General features: G+C 35.5%; 1 protein-coding gene across 7 annotated transcripts in view; it reads right to left on the minus strand.

The window, feature by feature from the left end:
- REV3L (REV3 like, DNA directed polymerase zeta catalytic subunit) overlaps positions 1–17228 on the minus strand; it is a 202051-nt gene that overhangs the window by 57655 nt on the left and 127168 nt on the right. For all 7 annotated transcript variants that reach the window (XR_013534485.1, XR_013534486.1, XR_004742016.3 and 4 more), the window contains 4 exons: positions 12299–16463; positions 7053–7960; positions 5239–5318; positions 3827–3952 (listed from right to left, as the gene is read on the minus strand). Coding sequence is in view for 4 of the 7 variants with exons in the window: in XM_035296532.3 (XP_035152423.2) it covers positions 3827–3952; positions 5239–5318; positions 7053–7960; positions 12299–16463 (5279 nt within the window). In the remaining 3 variants the exon portion in view is untranslated. The remainder of the gene's footprint in view (positions 1–3826; positions 3953–5238; positions 5319–7052; positions 7961–12298; positions 16464–17228) is intronic.

The raw sequence follows: 17228 nt of genomic DNA on the forward strand, positions 1-17228 counted from the left end.
AAAAAGATCACTATAATACATTGATAAATGGAACCAGTAAATATAGTAAACTTCTACATATGAAAAAATGAGAGTACAAGCATAGAAAATTTCTGCAAAGCAACATAAAAATGTCGACATACTTATTGCTTTGGGGGACAGAACTTGCTAGCCAAATGTAAAAGGGAAGCTTACTTTTCATTGCAAATTTTTTTTTGGTCCCGATTGAGTATTTTTGGTATATGTACTAGTGCATGTATGCATGTGCTCATTAGCAAATTTGTTAAATAATCTTTTTTATTTTTTAAAGACAAAGCATCTCTCTCTGCTGTCCAGGCTAGAATGCAGTGGTATGATCATAGCTCACTGCATCCCTGAACTCCTGGGCTCAAGTGATCCACTCACTTCAGCTTCCCTACTAGTTGGGGCAATAGGTACATATCACCATGCCCAGCTAATTTTTAAAACTTTCTGTAGAGATGAGGCCTCATTATGTTGCTCAGGCTGTCTTGAAAAACTGGTCTCAAGCAATCCTCATGCCTTGACCCCGCAAAGTGCTGGAATTACAGGTGTGAGGCCCTGTGCCTGGCCACTAAATACTTTTTTTTTTTTTTTTTTTGAGACGGAGTTTCGCTCTTGTTACTTAGGCTGGAGTGCAATGGCACAATCTCAGCTCACCACTACCTCTGCCTCCTGGGTTCAGGCAATTCTTCTGCCTCAGCCTCCTGAGTAGCTGGGATTACAGGCACGCGCCACCATGCCCAGCTAATTTTTTGTATTTTTAGTAGAGACGGGGTTTCACCATGTTGACCAGGATGGTCTCCATCTCTTGACCTCGTGATCCACCCGCCTTGGCCTCCCAAAGTGCTGGGATTACAGGCGTGAGCCACCGCGCCCGGCCAATACTTTTTAAAATATAAAGAACATCAATTATGTATGTATAAGGCATAATAATAAAATACAAATCTACCACTTTCCTCAGAAACATCTACTGCTTTTTCTACTTTAAAATATTAGTATTAAAAAAAATCAATCCACATAAATGGAGAGCTAAGGGAAAAAACTTACTTTTAAATGCATACTCTTCAGAACTTAATTTTAACAATAAGCATGCATTAATTTAGTAAACAAAAAAATTTTAAATGGAAAACTCCTCCCACAAACCCAAATAAAACAAAACAACCAGTTTCATTAGAAAGGGATAAACATATGAGGCCAGGCGCAGTGGCTGACGCCTATAATCCCAGCACTTTGGGAGGCCGAGGCAGGCAGATCACCTCAGGTCAGGAGTTCCCAGACCAGCCAGGTCAATGTGGTGAAACCCTGTCTCTACTAAAAATATAAAAATTAGCCAGTGGCTCATGCCTGTAATCCTAGCTACTTGGGAGGCTGAGGCAGGAGAATGGCTTGAATCCAGGAGACGGAGATTGCAGTGACCTGAGATGGTGCCATTGCACTCCAGCCTGGGTGACTATGTCTCAAAAAAAAACCAAAAACCAAAAAACAAAACAAAACAAAACAAAAATGGAAGAAAAAAGAAAAGAAAGGGATGAACATATGAAAAGACTATGAAGACTCTGAAAATATGTTAGGTTAAAAGAGTCTTAGAGGTTGATTTTTATTTACTAGATCAAATTTTCACACTCAAATTTTGCATTTCTATTCCTTGATACAAAATGCATTACTGTGCTTGGTGGGGGTATTTTTAAAAGGCAAACTATATGAAGTCATGGCTTGAGAGATTTAGTGAGTATAACTAGGTAAGAGGGAGGTGAGAAAGGGGGACAAAGATTACAACCCTTGTCTTCTGCACTGAGTACTGATGTGCAGAAGAGAGATTATCCTAGGGTAACGGAAACAGAGGGAAAAAATGCTACAGGCACAATTTCCAAGAAAAAGGAAGAGAACAGTGTTGAGAGTTTTTCTTTGGTTTATTCCCCATTTCAACCACTGGGCAGCAGTTTGGAATGTTCCTTGAGACGAAGAAAGACTGTTACCAGGAGGAAGAAGCTGTCAGAGCAACCAGTGAGACCTCCTGAGTGATTTTAACTTCCAGAGGGACCATGATTCTGAAACAGGGTTACCTAGAAAAATGTAGAAAACTATACTTTTCAAGTAAGAGAATAACCAAATGTAACAAGTCTTTTTACTATAGTCTATCAAATTTGCTTTAATATATATATTTTTTAAAGTTTTAAAAAAATTTCTAATTTCAAGTGTGCATTTGATGGTATAGATGACTGAATTTGTCACTGAATTTATCTAGGCTTCAGGAGCTAGTATAATGTAGATATAAAACAGAAACTATATGAATGCTGCTGAATGAGAAAAATGTGCAAATGAATAAATGAGGAAGAGACTATGTTCTGATCTAATTCTAAGAAAACCCGTAAGTCTCAGTTCAAATTTAAAGAAAAAACAGGACAATATTAAAATTTTTCTCTCGGTTTATGTTAATCTGATGGCTAAAATAGTATACAATAGAATTGACTTGAGAAAAAAGACACACTAAAAACTGAATTATAACTTAAAGGTGGTTATTAATCCCCTGCTTTAAGGCAAAGATATTAAATGACTGTATAAAACTAGCATTGTCCAATAAAAATATAATGAAAGCCACATGTAACTTAAATTCAACATGTAACCAACATAAAAATTACTAATGAAATATTGTGAATTATTCTTTTCATTAAGTCTTTGAAATCAGTATGTATTTTACACTTACAACATATCTCAATATGTAGGGTAAATTTTCTACAGATATACTTGATCTATATTTGGATTTCATAAAACTTACAGTAGTATTACATACCTAAGTTGTTCCAAACATACTTTGAGACAACTATGTTTTAAAATCTAAATTAAAATTAAATAAAGTTTAACATTCAGTTCTTCAGTTGTATAAGCCAAATTTTAAGTTCTAAATATCCATGCTACTAGCAGCTACCACAATGACAGCACAGATGTAAACAATAAAAATATACTCCAATTTCTACCTTACTGCCAGTCAGATATGTGCTTTGTTTTCTGTATACAAATATATTTGCAGTGACCCATTCACATATACTTTCCAATGTATACTGTGACTGATGTGTATTTTTGCAAAGTCCTAGTCTTTGGCAGATAGCCTGTACTGTGAGGATAACTGGGTTACATAGAGATTATATGAATGAACGAATTTATCCTCTTTTGTAGCAAGCTCTAATCCAAAGAGACAACCGAACAGAAAATGCAAGCAAATATCACATTTCAGACATGATATAACATCTTAATATAATAATCCCCCAAATGCAGACTGACTTCTTTTTTGTTTTTCCCCAAAGAGACAGAGTCTTGCTGTCTGTGGCCCATGCTGGTGTGCAGTGGCACAATCATAGCTCACTGCAGCCTTGAACTCCCAAGATCAAATGATCCTCCCACCTCAGCCTCCCAACTAGCTGAGACTACAGGTGCGTGCCACCATGCTAGTCTAATTATATTTTTATTTTTTGGTTGAGGCAGGGTCTTCCTATGTAGCTGAGGCTAGTCTTAAACTCCTAGACTCAAGGGATCGTCCCACCTCCACCTCCCAAAAATCTTTTCTAATTTTAATATCTATAAGATGAATTTCAGTTATGAGATTTGTGAAAGATATTAAATCACAAAGCAGTCTCAGCAAATTAAATGCTTTAAGTTTCTCTATTTTATATAAACATCTAAATATATAAAACAGTAAAAATGAGAACAAGATGAATAGGCTAGAATTCAATGTATTTCTCCCTCATTAAAAAATTGCATGCTTGTTTTGTAGAATAAAATATGAGTTAAATTAAACACAATGTAAATGTCCTTACTGTTGCAGTTTTACCTCGTGTAAAGCTTTCGCTTCCTGTAGGTTTTCTATGCTGACTTTGAAACCATAAGTATTGTTTAAAGATGGTCCATCAATCTGAGAAGTTTCTTTCTTTGGGGTATTTACTGCTGCAAATTGATTCTATAAAAGAGCACACACACACATACACACACACACAACCAGAAAAAGATACGTGAGCAATCGTTTTTCTTTCTTTTGATTACTTATTCCTGGATAATATGCTTTATGTGTTTAGAAATAAATGGTAAACTAGTATCATCTCTAAGTTCAAGAAGAAACTGTATTTTATTAACATTATTTTCATGCTAACAAAGGTATCAGAACTGGATGTATGTAGAAATAAAAGCAAACCATGTTATTTCTCAGTTCAGAAGCCCCCAGTGCTGAAAGTAACAGTTTTGTAGGGAGTTGACATTTATACCACATGGACATTTACCTTGACCTTTCTTGGAAGTAAGACAAGCAAGCAATCAATATATTTGCAACTACTTTGGCTAAAATTTGTGGAAGATTTGAAATACTGAATTTGTATTTTACCCTAATACAACATGTGTCTGAATGATGAATTAAATAAAACAATGTAAATAATCTTCAAAGACTGAGAAAAAAATGGAATCTTTCCATTTCTTACAAAATTATTTTTTTCTGATTTCTAAATCTATTAACTGTTATATTCACAACACACTGATATAGTATTTTTTAATATATACATATGTTGAATTCAATAATACTGTTTTATAAATGAAAGTTTAGAAAGTATAATCTCAAAGAAATACTAAAATATATTTTATGTAGTTAATGAGATTTATGAGAAGTGGCCAATATGTAAGTGATTTCTATCACGTATTTCCAAGGATGCATGTCTAATGTATACTTCTTTCACATAATCATATAATTCTAAGTTTTGTCATATTTTTAGTATTTGAATAAAGACATTTGTGACTTTCCAGAGTTTCAGTAGTAAATAATGTTGCTTTTCTTTGCTACTTAGTAAAATAAATTTTAAAAAATCAGTAAGGTTATATTTTAGAAAAAGTAATAAACCAAGAAAAAGGATATATTTTTGGTGGGATCAAAAATCACTTACTTGAGCTCTGCTGTCATTGGATTGTTCTGATTTTGCCAGTAATCAGTTAATGTATTTGTATCCTCATAATCCACATTTTGGCTATCATATTCACTTTCTCTGTAATATTTGTATTTACATATAAGAATCTTTTAGATCCCAACAACAAAAAAAACTTTTAAAAAGGCAATTTTTTGTTGTCTCAAAGATATGCAAATAATGATGCAAAAATTTAAGTAACAAAAATTTTTTAATTGAGACAAGTTATCAATTATCTAACTGAAATCTAGGATTAAAACTGGATCTTCCACTGATCTTTAAAAATGTTTAGTATAGTTACCTTTGCTTGTGTTAAGAGTACTCTTCTAAGAGTGTCAGTATTACTTCCTTTCTTATTACTCAACTTCTGTGTTTTTGGTTCTGTAGAAAGAAATTTCATATTTAATATGTATATCAAAATTACCTGCTTCTGGTTTTTAAAGAACCTTTTGTTGTTCCAAACACTTAAGTACCACTTGTGAGTGCTGTCCTATGAATTCCCCCCGAAATTTCATAATTTAAAAATGAAACTAATTCAAACCTCTGATTCCCACCAAAATAACATTTTAACATTTTGTATTTTATATATGTTTAATTACTGAGTTTATACCTCAGTCATTATCCTAGAGAATTGTTTAATCCATTTATTCACTTATTTATCAAGTATCTATGATGAGAAGGAAAAGACATAATCTCTGACCTCATGGGGGTCTAGAGATAGGATCAGACATTCCTTAAACACACTAGAAAAATAAAATTATAATTGGATTAATATAACAGAGGGGAATATAATTGGGAATTTTTATGTGGTCAAGGAGATTAGGGAAGTTTTCCTTGAGGTGAAATCTGAAGAGCATAGTAATTAACCAGGAACAGAGTGGGGATTTTTCCCTGATTACTGTACAAAAGAATTGGAAGTTACTAAGAGTGTAGAGAAGTTGGCTGGTACAGGAGCCCAGGCAAGAGATGGCAGCTTGGCCTAAGGTTGTGGTGGCAGAAGTACAATAAAGTAGATATATCTGGGTTACTTAGGAGATAAACAAGTGATAAGTCTTGGTTATGGACTAGAAACCACAGGGTGGGTAGTAAGGGAATCAGGTAGGTGTTAAAAATAAATTCTATGTTTCTAACTTGTATAATTGAGAGATGATGGCACTATTCATTGAAATGAGGAAAACTGTAATAAGACCAGATGGGTTTTTATGTGGAGGCATGTGTAGATACTCATGTGTGTTGGGAAGGTGGTCGTGAATGTGTGCAGTGAGATCATGAATTCATTTGTAAAATACTGACCTTGAAGTACCATTTAGCATTCAAGTGGAAATGTCAGATAGGTAATTGCATATAGTGTTCTGGAGCTTAAAAGAGAGATGTGAACTGGAAACATAAATTTGCGAGTTATCTGTAGCAATCCTGTGGACAGGAATTAGATCATTTAGAGAAAGATATAAAGAAGGCTTAAAACCAAGCCTTAATAAACTCCAACATTTAGATAATAACTAAGAATAATGAGGAAAGCCAAGTAGAGAAGCAGCTCCAAGAAAGGAAGGCAGGGTCAACAAGAAAATGGCTTAGAGGACATAAGAAGACTCAGGAACATCTATTGGTTTTAGCTACAAGCTTATTGTGAATCTTTACAAGAGCTATTATGGTAGAATGAAAGGGGCAGAATTCAGTTTAGAGTGGGTTGAGAAATCGGTAGGAGGTAAATAACTGGAGTTGGCAAATTAGATAAATCTTTTAAGAAACATGGCTTTGAAGGGGAGGAGAGAGTAGAAGCTGGCTGGAGATGTGAGGTCAAAGCAGGTTTGTTTTTGTTTTAAAAGGTGGGAGACTTGGGTATGTATAAAAGCCAACAGAAATGTCAAGTAAGAAGCCTTCTGAGAGGGCTCTTGTATTTCACCCACAAGGAAACAGGGTGGAAGCAAATATAAGTAGATTTCACAGCAGAAACATAAAAAAGTTTCTATGTGATGACTTCCAAGACACGACAAAAAATATTTGCTGAGCTATACCTTCATTTAAAAAGCTCTGATTTTCATTACAGTCTAATGTTACCTTCATTTCCATTTTTGAAGGACAATTATAGAGAATTCCTGTTATTTGTACACTTACCTATTGATAATGGGCTAAGGCCAGTTGTTTCAGGAAGCGTTTCCAGAAGTTTTCTCTGTATGATTGGTGTACTGTGAAGGCAAATTGATTCACATTTCCCAGTTCTTGCCCTAGCATTAATTGGAGATATCACTAGAGGCTCTTGAGGCTCACTGCAGGGGCTTTTTTGTATACCATCTTTTATTGGCTTTAAGTTCTCAACAGCCAATGAACGTAGCTCCTCTACTGGTGATGAGGGTCTATCATCTCCAATTAATGCATTGGAATCTGGGGATATTGCTTGCTGCCAAGGGGGAATAGCTGGAGAATCAGGGGAGCTATAATTAACGTAATAGTTATCATCATCATCTTCATCTTTTTCAGGATCACTTGCAGAGGCAACTGGTGGCAGCATCTGACTTTCACTTGCAGTTTGACTACATCCTGTGGTTGGTGCTTGTATAGCAATCTGAGAATTATCAACATCCTTGGTATGTGCTGTAGTGGGGAGTATACATGGACTTACATCCATTTTTGGAGGCACTACAGGTTTACCATCTGGGTTAACTAAAGAGCTAAAGTTCTCAGCAGATTTTACAACTCCAGTTGGCTTGGTTTTAGGCAGTTTCTTGGTACGTTCGTATTCTTCTTTGGCTTGAAGCCACACTTGAACCAGTTGTCGACTTGGGGCACATTTGCAAGGCATAATCACAATTTTTTTATCTTCAACCATTTTAGGGTTATTACTTGACCCTTTATTGACAACTCCTTGGCCACTGCGAAGGGGTGACGCTGGCCTTGGATTTTGAGTCATTGCTGAGAATGCTGTTTTCCACAGACCAAGTCCTTCCAGGGAAAAGTCTCCCTCAAACTCAGCCAGATCATTTGCAAGTCGAGTTTCTACCATGAGGAGGCGTCCACCAATCTCCCTATAAACAACACATTTTAGAACAACTGTTTTTGTTTCAAAGAGCAATTACCAAAATATTTAACTCCCCATCCTAGATATTTTTAAAGTCTCTTTTGGACTCTTAAAATTGTCCATTTCTTTCTTCCTTGCCCCCTCTATTTTATGCAGGTACATTCTGTCTTTAGTCTCAATATGCTTTTCCTCAAAGGTATATGACTACTACCTAATTTCCTTTGGAAGTTATCATTAATCTCAGAGAGAGAAGGTTATTTTTTGTTTTATGTTAATGCCTCATGAAACCTTCTTTCCTTCAAGGAGAAGACACAAACTTAGATTCCTTTCCTCTCCTAATCTTAAAGTAACTTTCCATTATTACCACATAGGAATAAACACAATAAAGTAATTTATCATTCAAATACTATGTCCTTGGATATTATTCATAGCTTCTTCCTATATTTTCTAGTATCAATAGTTTAGCAAAGCCAGTCAATTCAAATGAATCTCTGTATTCTCAAATTCTCTTAAACATTAAAAAAAAAATCAATTAAGGTAAATTACTCTAATTCCTTCTTCCCTTTACATGGCAGGGATTAACACTGACACAACTTAGGAGTTGGCAGAGCCCACAGGATGCATGGCTTAAATGTTACCAGTGTTATGAGTATGTGGGAAATGACTAATGAAAACAGTCTGGTTTCATTTCCAATAGTTTATATCAAGTGAAAACTCTTTCTCTAATCCCTTGATTATTTCTGCTTACAATAGCAACATAAAATAAGTCTACTGCTTCTTCATGGTAACTTTATTATGAATATAAAGATAATTCATAGTTTTTTCAATTACTTCTCTTAGGGCATGATTCCCCAAATGTCACCATCATTCTCTACATAAAAACTCCACTAACTGGATTCACGTTTTCTGATTTGAAGCTGAAGGAAGAGCAGCTGGGCTACCATGGTTCCCTGTCCCCTTTATATGAAAATACTTTAGCCCCTACTAGTTAACTCCATAACCAGCATCCAGCACTGTCCCTGCATCCACTCTTGGCAATGTGAAAATTAGAAATAGAACTACTGCTGTTGAAGTTAATGAATACACATACCATGTGACCACAGCCAACTCCAATGCTAAGAACAGAGAGGTCATAATGAGGTCAAGAATAGCAAATTGGTGAGGTATGGTGAATTCAGCTTTCTTGCATATTGTTAGCAGCATGGTAACTGCTACAACCCACTAGGAAAAAAAATCTCATAATATATATCAAGAGCCTTAAATTTTTCAGTAATCCTACTTCTAAGACTATAAGGAAAATCTCGAAAATACAAGAAATGCTTTAGGAAGAAAATGCTAATATTGTCTTAATATACATACAAATTAATATACATAATATCTATAGTGGCATAATAGGAAACAGCCTTTCTATCCAATAATATATACATGATACAGTATATGCAGCCATTAAAATATTTAAGAAACTCATTATATGGAAAATGTTTATATGTTAAGTGGAAAATTTGGATCTAATACGGTGACTACAGTATGATCACATTTCATAAAACCAAACTAAAAACTATACTTTAAAAAAAAACACATCAAAATATTATGGTGGCTTTTACTAGGTGGAAAATGGTGTGATTTTTATTTCTTCTTCTTTTATACTTCCTAAATTTTCTATATTAAATATACAGTTTCTTTCTTTTTTTTTTTTTTTTTGATACAGAGTCTTGCTCTGTCACCAGGCTGGAGTGCAGTGGCACGATCTTGGCTCACTGCAACCTCCAACTCCCTGGATCAAGTGATTCTCCGGCCTCAGCCTCCTAAGTAGCTGGGATTACAGGCATGTGCCACCAAGCCCAGCTAATTTTTATATTTTAGTAGAGATGGGGTTTTACCATGTTGGCCAAGATGGTCTGGCTCTCTTGACCTTGTAATCCGCCCACCTTTGCCTCCCAAAGTGCTGGGATTAAATGATTATTTTTTATTTTAGCTGCAGGACAAGGGTCAAAGTTGGACAATAACAACAAGACAAAAGTAATGACTAAGTTTGGTAACTAAAAATAAATATACCATAATCACTACTGATAACAACAAAGTCCCCAAAATGATGGAAACTAATGTCTAAGAACAAACTTCATATATTCCAGCAGTGAAACAAAAAGAGTTCCATATGGGTACTAAACAACACTATATGTTGAAAAGGGGCTGGGGAGTGGACATTTCTACCCTTCAAGTCATTATAAGAGAGAACTTTTACTCTACATTTCTGATCACCTTTTCTCACCCCTTTATAAAAAAAAAAAAATTTTCATCGTGTGCATTTAAGGCATATATTAGTATATAGTAAAATGGTTCTTATAGTGAAACAAATTAATATATCCATCATTTCACATTCTCATCCCTTTCTTAAATGGATTCCTTCAGGAATTATTATGACTCTGCTGGGTAAAAGCCTGGCATTCATTGTCTTTTTTTTTTTTTAAGATAGTATTTTAACAGCCTTAGGTTGACGGCAAAATTGAAGGAAAGGTACAGAGGATTCCCATATACTCCTTGTGCCCCCACACATACATGGCTTCCCTCATTATCACCATCCCCTACCAGAGTAGTACATGTGTTACAATAGATGAACCTATGTTGACACATCATAATTGCACGAAGTCCACAGTTTACATTTGGGTTCATTCTTGGTGTGGTACTTTCTATGGGTTTGAACAAATGTATAATGATATTCATATTTTATCTTCCCCCCTCCTCACTGGAGTCAGGAACATGGTGCAGCCACAGGTCAGTACATACATGCAGTGTGGCCTCTGCTGTTCTTCATATCTCTTTTCAAGATTTAGACTAAGACAGGGCCTGCCTTAGCAGTTCCAGCCACCCTCTTCTGCTTCTGAATGGATAGTTGAAATGAACTGCCTTGCTCCACAACTGGTTAAGTATATGAGATCACGGACACAGGGTCAGGAACAAGAACCATCATTCAAACTTTCTGGATTAAGCCATGTTACCCAATTTAGCTTTTATCAGATATGCCCTAACTTATTGATGAAAGTGGTAAATCATAACTACTCAATTACTTATAAATAAATCAGTACTGTGGTTTCCATTTTATTTGCTGCGTGTGTGTGTGTGTGTGCACGTGTACGCACACATTTGTCTATCAATTCCATGAAAAGATATTTTTTTGAGACAAAGTCTCGTTCTATTGCCCACGCTGGAATACAGTGGCGTGAACATGGCTCACTGCAGCCTTGACATCCTGGGCTCAAGTGATTCTCTTTCCTTAGCCTCCTGAGTTGCTGGGACCACAGGTACATGCCACCATGTCCAGCTAATTTTTTTTTTTTTTTTTTTTTTGAGATGGAGCTTCGCTCTTTGTTGCCCACACTGGAGTGCAGTGGTGATCTTGGCTCACTGCAGCCTCCGCCTCTCGGGATCAAGTGATTCTCCTGTCTCAGCCTCCCGAGTAGTTGGGATTACAGGCACTCACCACCATGCCCAACTAAATTTTGTATTTTTAGTAGAGATGAGGTTTTACCATGTTGGCCAGGCTGGTCTTGAACTCCTGACTTCAGGGGATCTGCCCACCTCAGCCTCAAAAAGTGCTGGGATTAAAGGCAGAGCCACCACACCCTGCCTAATTATGTTACAGAGACGAAGTCTCACTTTTTTGCCTGGGCTGACTGAAAACTCCTGGGCTCAAGCGATCCTCCCACCTTGGCCTCCCAAAGTGCTGTGAGCACACCACCATACCTGGCCACTTGAAAAGATTCTTAAAAGAAAGGAGAATGGAAACTAAAGTGCATTTGCACCCCTAATAACTGCATAAATTAAAATAATAATAATGCAAGATGTTGAAATCACATGAAAAGAAAGTGGTTTATAATAAAAACAACTTCAAATATATAGTTCATTTAGAAATAGATATAAAATATATATACTCATTTTCAAACATTTAAAAATGAAGTTCTTTTAAAACAGTATAAAAGTTTTAACATTTAAAAATTAAATACCATTTAAACAATGATCATTGTAATCCTTTTAAAGTATCATGACATCTTTAGAGTGAGCACCTCTAATTTTTAATGAAGATACAGTGTTAAATAATAGTAGATCCAAGTCGACTTAAATAAATTTCTCTAGGTGTAACCATCCAGTTAGTGTTTGAATTTTAATAAGTCTGTAATTAGAAATACTTCCTACAATGATATACTAATAAATACAGTACCACAGAAAACTAGTCGTCATGTAACCAAATGCTGTATACATTATATTCTTTTTTTTTCAATCCCTACAGCAGAATTGTATTTATCATAATCATTCAGAGTGACCCCAGGGAAAAAATAATTCTGATTACCTGGGCTTTTCTGGTACATCAGAAGGATTACTGCAAAATGGTTCCTGGTAAATAGTCTCTGAAAGGTCATGATCCAACAAAGTTGCCATAATTTCTTCCCTACTTGGTGGGGACATAAGTGGTTTCAGAATGTGAGCAGTTCGAGGGGTGAAACTGCCATTTTTAGATTGTGAGGGAGAACTAGTAGATCTTGGTGAACTATCAGGAGTTGGTGTCAACACATCATTGTTTCTTGAAACATACAGTTCTAAATCTTCACAGGCCATGTCCACAAGTTCACCATCTGGGGAGGAGAGTATTGCACTAAAAGAGGTATTGACTGAATCAAGAGACTGTCCCATTTCTTTTCTGCTGTGACCTTGAATCCAGTCTGAATTGTTTGGCTGTGAGAGGCTAAGAAACACTTCTTTGCTTACTGAACTCCTATTCAATCTAGATTTTTCATTTAGACAGTCTTCTGCCTGCTGAACACAGAAAGAATCCATTATCGAATTAGACCGAGTTGTTAGAGGATGAAAGCTGTTTTTCCACTGGTTGTGGCGATGATTCTCATTGCTATCTATGGATGATTTCTCAAACATTTCAGGACTCAAAGTACCAGATCTAATCCATGAGGCTGAGTCTGCAGCATGATACTTGTCTTCATCACATTTTTGGCTGTCATGACTTAAAAACTCATGTTTTTCTATAGCTTGTCCTGGAAAAAGATCCTGAACAGCATCACTTAGGAACTTCTGAGGCAAATTCTGATCAGCTGGGACAAACTGACTTCCAGAATAAAAGCTACAAAATCCAGTCTGACCTATTGTGTTAATATCAAAATTATAGTTATGTTCAGGAGATAAGCTATCTTCAAGTGAATAACAACTTTCAAAACCTGGATCTGAAAAAAAGATGGGACTATCATCCGATAGGGAGTTATCCAACTGGCTAGAGTTTTGGAAATTTAAAGAGTCTACTTTGAGAAGTTTGGGGATTTTTTCTTTTGGTTTTGTACTTCTGGGAGTTCGAGGTTTTCTTGGGGATGTTACCAATCGAGTCCGCTTATTTGCTTTGTTATGTTCAAGTGAACCAGAAATATTTTTATTTGGTTGATGTTTATTAGATAATGAGTCTTGTGTAATATTTGCATTTTGTGCTTTCTGCTGTCTTTTTTGTAACAATTCTTTTAGAACTGCCAGTCCAGACTGTCCTTCACCAAGTGCTGAAGGTGTTGACACATTTTGATTTTTACACTGAGAAAGTGCTTTGGTTTGTGAAATTGCTTCTGATAATGACCTTTGTTTTACTTTTTCAGGTTTAAAATTTGACATATCTAAAATAAAGCCCCTTGGCTTTTGTTCCCATGCTATTTGTTTGACTGGACTTCTCAAGGAAGTTACAAAGCAATTATTAGGCATTTGGCTTTCCTCTGAAGCTCCATTTCCTGGAGAACAAGTTTCACTGTGCTTGGACTGTTCCGCTATGCACACAATCTGCTGCTGACTGTCCTTGCAATGCAAAAAATTAGGGGTATATGCTTGGTCCGGCTTTGCTTCTAGGGAATTGCGATATTCACTTAACTTTCCAACTGATGACAAATAGTTTTTTTGTATATTATTTGCATTATCGTCTATCTTTGGAGACATTACACCCAAAGGTATCTGTGTATTCTGTGCTACCTGAGACAAATGGTTGGAAAGGTCAAATATATTTTTTTGAACTAAGGTTGATTCCTTTAAAGTAAACATAGCACTTTGATGATGAGGCCTTTGAACATTAATTTTTGAGATTCCAGGTCCTAGAGAATTACAAACTGATGGATGAAAATCATCTCGTGAACTGGGGAATGTCTGCAAATCTACAGACTTTTTGCTTTCTAAGAAAGAAGGAAAGCAGCCGGATAACTTCTGTTGTGCATTAATTCCAATGGGTAGAGGAGCAGAAAGGGGATGATCTACTGCAGAGCTCATTAGTGGCAAATCTTTCTGTTTAAAAAGTAGTTGAGAGCCTCCAGAACTACCTGCAAGTTCAGATACATTCTGGTGTTTCAGTGCAAGCTTAACTTCAGCACCAGACTGAGATTTTATTTTTTCATCCTTAAGTGTTATATGCTTTCTTGTTGTACCTTTCTCAACTGTTTTTTGTTTTGCTCTTGGTTTCTTTTTTCCATCATCTACTAGTTTATTTGTCTGATTTCGTTTGTTCCTTTTCTTAGTAACTACAGAGGGATTAACAAGCTTTGCTTTTGATTTCTTAACCTGTGTTCTTGCGCGACTATTTTTACCTATACGAGAATTAACAGTCTTACTATTGTATACATTAGGACCCTTAAATAGCATTGCCTCTTTTTCTGCAGTAGCCATGATTTCTTCAGCTCTTGGATCTGTGGGAGACCAGCAGCGAGGTGGAGAAGAATTTATGGGACTTGTGCTTCTCTCAGAAAGAAAACCTAGTTTAGACATGACATCACTATAATTCAAGTCACAATCTTCGGTGTCAGCATTGTAAGACGGTGAGGGAGGAGAAAGAATAGCATGTGATCGTTTTTTCCTAAAAGACAAAGTTCTTTTAATATTTTCATTATTTGTCCTTTGTTGCTTACCAGTTTTTTTCTTAGCAGACTTATGTTTTGACTTTCTTCTGTGACTTTTCTTTGGTGTTAGTGGATAAATGGGATATTTGGTTGCAGGGGAGTCAGGAACTTTTGGCCAAAAGTCCTTCAAAGGTGCAAGCTTTTTATATAATTCCATTTTTTCTTCTGTTAATATTACTTGTTTTTCTTTAGAGTCTATTTTTCCTAGCTTCACAAGCATATTTTTTCTCCCTCTAAATCTATTAATAATAATATACTTTATGATGACAGGGGGCAGCTTTTTAGACATTTTTCTTCGTTTTCGAGATTTGAGAGTTCCCTCTAAACTTTCACCAATTTCCATGGGATGAGGTAGGCTAATTTTTGAGTTGTGTGTTACAAAACTTGACTCACTGTCTTCAGTCTCATAATTTACCTTGCGTTTGGCTCTAAGTGTGTATTTATTTCCATATAGTCCAAAGGACTGCTCAGTTTCTAATGTTCCATCTCCAAAGTGACAGTCTATAAAACCATCTGTGGGTGTTTTATTTTCAAAACCTCCACGAGTTGTTTTAGTTAAATCACTGGCCAATGCATTATCCTTCTCAGGATTACTATTACAAAGATTATTTTGTACACAATTATCTTTTGCGGATCCACTCTCACTACTTTTGGTAGAAGTCTCCTGATGACCTGCAAGTTTCTTTTTATTCAATTTTAACCGGGATGGTTTATTGCCAGGTTGTAATTTATATGTGACAGGAGATAGTTTCTGTGGTCTAGTAAGACAGTTAGAAAGAACAACACTGGGAAAAAACATATAGTGTGCTGCTTGCTGGCTGAGGCTTGGCTTTTCTGTTTTATGTTCTTGAAATTCTTCGTATCTAATTTTAAGTTTATTTAGTCCACTTTCGTCAGTGGTGCTATTAAGAGAATGCACCATAGTTCTATTCTCCCCTGAGCATGACAGCAATTCACAATTTTCAGTAAATGATGAAGAGAATAAACTACTCAGAGCTGTGCTGTTTCCTTTTTCATTTCCTTCAGAGGATAATTTATTTTTTGAATGATTTAAGTCAGAAAAGTTGAAAGAATTTTTGCCCAATGTATTCTCGTTAGGGTGACGTTGCATATGTATAAAAGGGGAATCCTTTTCGATTTTTCTAATATTTGTATATTTTCTACTTGGTACTTGTCTTGTAACAGATGGAATATCTTCTTCATAATCAAAAATACTACTTTCACATGAAGATACCGGGAGGATGTCTTTCTTACTATTCTCTTTATGAGAATTTTCTGAATGAACACCACTGCTTAAAGATCCAGGATATTTCAAAGAGTAAGTGCTTTCATTTGTAAAAGAAGTGACTGAATTATCTAGACCTTTTTCTATATTTTTGTTTGTCTGTGAAAGGTCTTCAATTAAATCTTCCTTGTTCAAAACATGGGAAGAAAGGGCACTTGTGTGTTTACACTGAAAGGTAATCTTAGCAGAAGATGAGGGTTCTAATGTAGCAGCATCTTTGTGAAAGATGGAGGGTTTGACGGATAGCTTGCTTGTTGCAATTACAGAAGAGTGGGTTCTAGAATTTTCATTGTTCAATGGATTGTCTGAAATGAGGAGGAAAGAATAATTCATTTCACTTTACTCTTTTAATTTTTAAGACATTTTCCCACATCAAGATATTGATACTATCACTATGAAAAAAATTACATAAAATTAAGTTTGTATGTTTAAAATGATTATCTTAACAAAAAAGTAATCCTTATCATTAATAACTCAATCTAAATATAGTTAGTTACAATTATTAGTCATCATTTTAAACACATATTCCATTGATCAGAAATAGATTATATTACTATTCAGCGCCTTTGGAGAATAAGGGAAAAATACTGTCACTTTAAAAATGTTCATAAAATAATATGCTTTACATTATCACTTCAAATAAACTGAGCATACATTTTAGTTTCTTATTCTACTTACACAAGAACATTACAGTTTACAAAGCTTGAAATCAGTAATCAACAAATGTTATATCCTTCTAGAAATGAGAAAGAAATCATATATCTACATTCTTTCAAAAGAAAAAGTTGTGAAAAACAAAACATCACTTTAGCCTTACTTAGCCAACTATATAGAAAATATAATTACAGTTTCAAAATTGTATTTATTTATTTTTGGAGACAGGGTCTTGCTCTGTTGCCCAGGCTGGAATGTCATGGAGCAATCACAGCTCACAGCAGCCTCAAACTCTTGGGCTCAAGTTATCCTCCCACCTCAGCCTCCTGAGTAGCCGGGACTACAGTCATACACCACTACACTGAGCTAATTTTTTTTTTTTTAGTTTTTTAGAGACAGTCTCCCACTATGTTGCT

This window comes from Callithrix jacchus, chromosome 4 (genome assembly GCF_049354715.1).
Source record: "Callithrix jacchus isolate 240 chromosome 4, calJac240_pri, whole genome shotgun sequence".
In the NCBI taxonomy this organism is placed as follows: domain Eukaryota; kingdom Metazoa; phylum Chordata; class Mammalia; order Primates; family Cebidae; genus Callithrix; species Callithrix jacchus.